This window comes from Cololabis saira, chromosome 2, assembly GCF_033807715.1.
Source record: "Cololabis saira isolate AMF1-May2022 chromosome 2, fColSai1.1, whole genome shotgun sequence".
Lineage (NCBI taxonomy): Eukaryota > Metazoa > Chordata > Actinopteri > Beloniformes > Belonidae > Cololabis > Cololabis saira.
Window position 1 is genome coordinate 54,158,434 of NC_084588.1, and position 7,471 is coordinate 54,165,904.

Consider the following 7,471-nt stretch of genomic DNA (forward strand, 5'->3'; position numbering starts at 1 on the left):
CACAGTGAGGGACAACTGTGCACTTAAACATGATCCTGGCTGTACTTTTATATTACCTTTATACTTTATACTTTTATATGACTTACTTATATTACTTACCTTTCAATCACTTTATTTTCTTTAATTAAACATGGTAAATGACATTAATGCAGGGGGGGCTGCTATGTGATTCATTAGTTGGAATGTGAGGGGTTTAAACGGGCCTGGTAAAAGAGCCAGGGGATTCAATCACCTTAAGTATTTAAAGTGTGATATTTCTCCAGGAAACCCATCGACAGATAAAGCATCAGGTCAGACTTAAAAAGGGATGGGTGGGGAATATATTCCATTCCAACCTTAATTGTAAAGCTTGTGGGACAGCCATATTGATGCATAAAAAATTCAGTTTAATGCAACCACTGTTCTCTCGGATCCACGGGGGCGATTTGTGACGGTATCAGGACTTTAGTTAGTATAGTTAATATCTATGCCCCGAACTGGGACGGTGATAAATTCATGAGTAAAATCATGTCATTAATTCCAGATTTGAACTCTCGACAACTGATTTTTGGTGGAGATGTAAATTGTGTGATAAACCCAGCGCTTGATCGCTGCAATTCTACCTCTACGAATATTTTAAAAAAAGCCAAGCTATTAACGGCGTTTATGGACCAAATAGGAAGTGTTGACACTAAGTTTACATTTACAATGGAAAAGTTACCTTTTGCTTCATTTGCTTTTCACTGTAGTGTTATCAAATCATTATGCGTTTTTGTTCCATGTTTTAAAGAAATGTCTCAAAGAATCAGTCGTTTTACAAACAGTTCAGTTCAGTAACAAAACATCTTTATATAAATTACAAGACAAACACAAGTCTAGGCACCTTGACTGAAGTTATAATATATATTAGCATGAAAACACCTGCCTCTTTTCTGGTATTTTTAACCAGTGTTAGCAGCTCTGCACATATTTGGCCTTGTTGATGAGATTATTATCTTTAGACCGTTAGACTTCCAGAAGGTCTGATGGTTGGGAGGCCGGTGACATTTATGTGACCCTTCTCATTTATAAACTTTCATGATGTTTTTCATAAATGTGGATTCATGTAAAGTAAATGTGACTATTATAAATACTTATTTGACCTTCTTTAAGGCAAACCTTTAATGCTCAGTTTTGCTGAAATATTCTAAGCAATAATAACATTATTGCTTTAGACATGAAAGATAGATGGTTGGTATAAAAGGGGAAGTTAAAAATTCAAGCAATATTCAAAACTTAGGATAGAAAGACATGTAATGGATATGAGCAGTCCTGGAGTTGAGGAATAAAAATGGTCCAAATCATCCCCCCCTGAAATAAAAACGGTCCAAATCATCCCCTGAAATAAAAACGGTCCAAATCATCCCCCCTGAAATAAAAACGGTCCAAATCATCCCCTGAAATAAAAACGGTCCAAATCATCCCCCCCTGAAATAAAAACGGTCCAAATCATCCCCCCCTGAAATAAAAACGGTCCAAATCACCCCCCCTGAAATAAAAACGGTCCAAATCACCCCCCCTGAAATAAAAACGGTCCAAATCATCCCCCCCTGAAATAAAAACGGTCCAAATCATCCCCCCCTGAAATAAAAACGGTCCAAATCATCCCCCCTGAAATAAATACGGTCCAAATCATCCCCCCTGAAATAAAAACGGTCCAAATCATCCCCCCCTGAAATAAAAACGGTCCAAATCATCCCCCCTGAAATAAAAACGGTCCAAATCATCCCCCCTGAAATAAAAACGGTCCAAATCATCCCCCCCTGAAATAAAAACGGTCCAAATCATCCCCCCTGAAATAAAAACGGTCCAAATCATCCCCCCCTGAAATAAAAACGGTCCAAATCATCCCCCCTGAAATAAAAACGGTCCAAATCATCCCCCCCTGAAATAAAAACGGTCCAAATCATCTCCCCTGAAATAAAAACGGTCCAAATCATCCCCCCTGAAATAAAAACGGTCCAAATCATCCCCCCCTGAAATAAAAACGGTCCAAATCATCTCCCCTGAAATAAAAACGGTCCAAATCATCCCCCCTGAAATAAAAACGGTCCAAATCATCCCCCCTGAAATAAAAACGGTCCAAATCATCCCCCCTGTAAAACTGTCATCCCTCCTTTCCATCCCTTATGTCATTTCATCAATGAATGTGGTTTTACTGCTATTTCAACATTTAGAGTCATCACCAGAAAAATAACTTATTTGACAATTTTCACCTGTTTCAAGTACATTTTCACTTGAAATAAGTAGAAAAATCTGCCAGTGGAACAAGATTTATCTTCTCATTACAAGCAAAACAATCTTGTCCCACTGGCAGATTTTCCTACTTATTTGACATGGAAAGCTCATATAAAAAATCAAAAGTTTGCAAAAATATTTTTGTTTTGAATAAGGCTAAGTTTGTGTTAAATCATACAGTAATGAGAATGTTATGTTGTTCATTAATTTTGCCTTATTTAACTAATTGTGTTGCAGTCTGGGGCAACACATATCCAACTAATATGAATCCTTTATTTTTATTACAGAAAAGACATTGAGTTATTTACCATACGCATTACAGAGAAAACACCAACAGATTATTTATTGAATAAAGATTAACTGAAACTCCATGATTTGGTGAAGTTACAAACACTCACAATCATGTGCAGCTAAATGTAAATTATTACCAGAAAACTTACAATACATGTTTACTTTCAGTTCAAATAATGAAGATAGTCGTAGAAAATGTAATTTTAAACATTTATTTGCCCAAACAACTTTAAAGCAGATGATGTTTCTGTTGTTGGAATTAAGTTATGGAATTCATTACATGATGATTTAAAGGGCTGTATAAACATATTTCAGTTTAAAAAGAAATTTAAAGAGAAAAAAATAGCAATGTATGGATGAAATAGTCAAAATGTATAATATATGCATATATATAGACAGACTATCTATCTTTGATTTTATTGTTTTTCTTTCCTTGTGATATTAACTAAGTAATTGTGCATCTGTTATTATTGTTCAGTTTAGTTTAGTTTCAGGTCAGGTAGAATAAGATTTTCTTCTTCCTGGTTATGGAATATGTTTTTGATTGTGTTTCATTTTACTGGTTTGTTTCTTTTGTTTGCATATTTCCATGATCGGAATAAATAAAAATGAAATGAAACTAAATGACGTTTAAAGAGCCTGAATACATGACTGCAACAGTTTTAATGGATTGCACTCTTTGGAAAAAGTATTTGTGTTCTTTAACATTGGGTCTAATGAATCGTGCAAGCTAAAGTCGCTAAACACCCCCTGGCCAGACCCCGGTCCGATGTGGAGGGGAAAAAAAAGCCTAAGAAAACAAGAAACAGCTGTTTGTGCAGGTGATATATTAGTATCCAAGATCAGTTTCCTTTTTTTCATTCCATACACTTTTTGGTCTGTAAATGCGGCTGGAACCGGAACGTGTACCAGGCGTGGCAACGATGGGAATGACTTTCCTCCATCAAAAGTGTTACCGTGGTGACGCTGGACACCGAAAAGCAGGTCAACTGAAGATTTTTATATCATACATACAAGCCCAAGACTATTTATCGTTTTTCTATCCTTTTATTCCACGTACTGTTTTTATGTTTTTATGTAGATTATTCATGCACTATGCACTTTGTTTTTTATGTCTATCTTTTAACTGCAAATGATGAGCCTGCACAAACAAGTTTTTTACCCATGTTACTGAGTAATATGATGTGACAATAAAGATTGATTGATTGATTGATAAAATAGCCCCATTCATTCCTATGGGGCTGTTACCGTGGTGACGCAAAACCTATTCATTCCAATGGGGAAAATAAAAATGAATGTAATACAACCAGAACCAGGCCAGCTGACAGTCCTGCCGGGGCCCGGGACAGAATAATCTAAGATGGGCCCCCCTGCACCCGGATCTCTCCTCCTCCTCTTCCTCTCCTCCTCTTCCTCTTCCTCTCCTCTTCCTCTCCTCTCCCTCTGCTCTTCAGGTTTTTATACAAGCTAATGGACGTTAGCATTAGAGCTAGCCAGTTAGCTTAAGTTAAAGGTTGGTAAAGGTTGTAACTGTTTCTTACCTTGCTCTACGCTGACTTTATTAATTCCAGCTTCACCGTCACCACCTTTTAAAATATTTGTGTAGAGAATCTCTGAGGCCTCTATTTTCTTCTTCTCTTCTTCTCTTTTCTCTTCTTTTCTGAGCACCGGACTTGTGCTGACCGGACATTTTGAGCATTCTAATGATTGAATTAAATGATAACGTCAAATTTTGATCAGCGGCCAAACCATTTTAGTGTTGGGTGTTCTTGACCACAAGGACAATTAGGAAGAAAACAAATAACAAGCTTTTATGGAACTCAAATACTACATATTTTTTCCACAAATAGGCATATTTTGAAACATTTGGAAAAATGATTCCATAATTTAATGAGAATTAAAACATTTTTTTTTTTTTTTTCCAGTTCTGGAATTTCATTTCTGCATTTGTAGACGGTAGAAAGTACCGGGATAGAAGATTTACAAGAAGGTGAGAGAAAAGTTGAAGCAGCATTTGTTTTGAATTTGGATCCAGGAAGAAGAAGCAGAAATGACGGGAATTGTGTCATCACGTTCTCCGTGCGTCGCTGGTTTGATCCAGATATCCCAATGATTAATTACCATGTAAACGGAATATTCTGAATGTTTCAGTTACCGGAATATTAGCTATTCTGTCCTGGCAGTTCGTTTCAGCTTGTACGACTAGACAGATCGCTAACATTCTGAAGAAAAGGAGAGGCTGAAGAAATTATTTAGTTTGAGGATTTCTTCTCTTTTGCTCCTCAGTTTTATTTCTTGTATTTCTCTCCAGTTCAATCAGTTCTTTTTGTAAGACTGCAAACAAATAAACAAAGATAAACATTACTACACATGTCTGTTATATCTGGATGATTTTCACACAAACATATTTACATAGTAACATGGAAACAAACATAAGCAGTAATAACATTACAGTTTTTCACAATTGCTAACACACGTTTTTCACAACCTAACGGCATTCTCAAAACTGCACACACAAAACTGAAAACATCACACACAAAATGCTAAACCCTGTCACTTCTTCTCCAGGAAGACTCTTTTCCATCAAATCTCTTAACTGTTCCCAAAATGGAGCTCATGTTTTCATTTGGTACACACAGCCATATTTTCAAATGATACACACATACCATTCATTTGGTACACACAACTAAGCATTTACTGCACACACACCAAGCATTCACAGCACAATGAAGTGCAAAACTGAAAACACAATCATAGAAATGGAACACACATGGATGTCAATGACTATTGAGAATAATCAATTTATTTTTTTGGAAGATTACTGTGTAGGCCTACTTTTGTCATAGTCAAACATAAAACAGCACAAACATATGCAGCCAAAAAATGTTTTATTTATTTTTCTTTTATACATTTTTGGACGTAAATGTACTGTGAACTGGCCTGCTCAAACCCCCCCTCCATCATGCCTCTGGTTTCTATCTGGCCAGAGGGCCTCATCCACATCCACAGCAATGTCCTCCCTGTCCAGGCAGCGTTGGAAAAAACGCCTTGAGTGGCGCATAAAGCCCTGACAGGACTCAGGACTTACATCGGCACAAGCCTCCTCCATGGCCTGGAGCAGTGTGACCCTGGTCTGTGTGTTCCGTTCGTATACCTATGATGAGATGATGAGATATACTTTTATTGTCCCACGAGGGGAAAATTGTCTTGGGCAAAAGTGCACAAGTGCACAAGTGCACACACACACAGAAAATACATAGAATAAACACACAACAATACACATTAGAAGCACGATGAACAGTACACAGTAGCAGCGTTGCACAAGGTAAGGAGAAAAACTGGATAAAAGTAAGGTAAAAAAAAATTAAAAAAAATAAAATACCTTCCACCTCCAAGCTGAAAAGAACTCCTCGATGGGGTTCAGGAAAGGAGAATAAGGTGGAAGGTATAGAACGGAAACATTTTGGTGGTCCTGGAACCATTCCTGCACTCGAGCAGCCCGGTGGAAGCTTACATTGTCCCAGATGACGACAAAATGTACCCTCTGTTGGTCATATACGTGGTCAGGTGGTACCAGAAGGTTGTGCAGGCCATCCAGGAAGGCAAGGAGGAGGTCAGTGTTATAGGCCCCTAGGTAGACCCTCCAGGAATCCGCGATTCCGCGATCGCGGAAATTTCCGCGGATTTCACGGCTGTCCGTGGATTTACAGACCTTCCGTGGATTTCAATGTCTGGCGCAGAAAAATCACTTTTTTTACATGTAATTTTCATCCCGGCCGCTAGATGTCGCACATACGTAGTAACACTAGCCGGATAAGGAAACAAACAGTCACCAGCATCGGTCCTTGGCTTCCACGGAGACATAAAGTAAAGTTTAAACTATTAACTACATACTGTAGATATGGGGAGACATTACTACATACAGCATAAAGAAAACCTTCAGTTATGGAGCGATTTCTCCGTCCGGTGCCCAGTAAGTCAAATGCCGCGTTCCATTTACCTCGGAAGTCGGAATTGGGAACTGGGAATGGCAGCCATCTTGGAATGGTAACTCGCACTTTCCCAGTAGGAAATCCCACTTCAAGGGGCGTTCCAGTTGAAAATTCCGACTGGGAACTGGGAAATCCCCACTTCCGAGGACAAATAGTACTGTTCCCTGAACACTGGTTTTCCCAGTGTTCAGGGAACAGTACTATACTGCATTTCACAGACCAAGTGTCAGCATTTTATATTTTTATTTTTACTGCAAATGGCCTTCTCTTTTCGTTGCAAATAAATATGCCAAAGTGGGACAAAGAAAATGTTGATGTTCATTATTTTATAACCAGTAATAGTATGTTACACACTGTTTTACAGTTTTAGAGTGTTTTGGTAAAAATTTACCTAATTTTTACATTAAAAATATATATTTTTTAATGCCCGCGGAATATTAACTTTCAAGCCGCGGAATCAAGAATTCCTCTCCGCGGAATTTAAACTTTTTCTTTGCAGATTCCTGGAGGGTCTACCTAGGTGGGCGTGGCGGTGTACGATGCCATGGTGGTTCATGGCTGCACCCATTGTGTTGTTCCCACCACGCTGGCCGGGGACCTCAACAATGGCCCGCTGGCCAATGATATTTCGGGCCCTGCGCCTCCTCTTCACTAGGTTGAAGCCAGCCTCGTCCATGTAAATGTACTCATATATTTCATTGGCTGTATCAAGCTCACCAGACGTGGATGTTTTGAGATTTGACTATGTGTGTGTTGTAGATTGATGCTTTGTGATTTTATGTGAGAAGTGTGTGCAACGACTGAACACTGAGTGTAGTGTTTTGACAACAAGGTGTGTTGTAGGTTGATGCTTTGAGATTTGATGTGATAAGTGTGTCCAACAACTAAACACTGTGTGTAGTGTTTTGACAACAAGGTTGTGTGAAATTGAC

At 38.4% G+C, this 7,471-nt stretch overlaps 1 protein-coding gene across 1 annotated transcript; it reads right to left on the reverse strand.

The window, feature by feature from the left end:
• Nucleotides 1–5,431: 5,431 nt before the first annotated feature.
• LOC133456827 (uncharacterized) lies at nt 5,432–7,215 on the reverse strand. Its single transcript, XM_061735447.1, has 3 exons — nt 7,056–7,215; nt 5,930–6,177; nt 5,432–5,701 (listed from the first exon to the last, which is right to left on the reverse strand). Exons 1-3 carry the CDS (start codon nt 7,213–7,215, stop codon nt 5,492–5,494), a joined length of 618 nt encoding a protein of 205 aa, XP_061591431.1. The 3' UTR covers nt 5,432–5,491.
• Between the last annotated feature and the right edge of the window lie 256 nt (nt 7,216–7,471).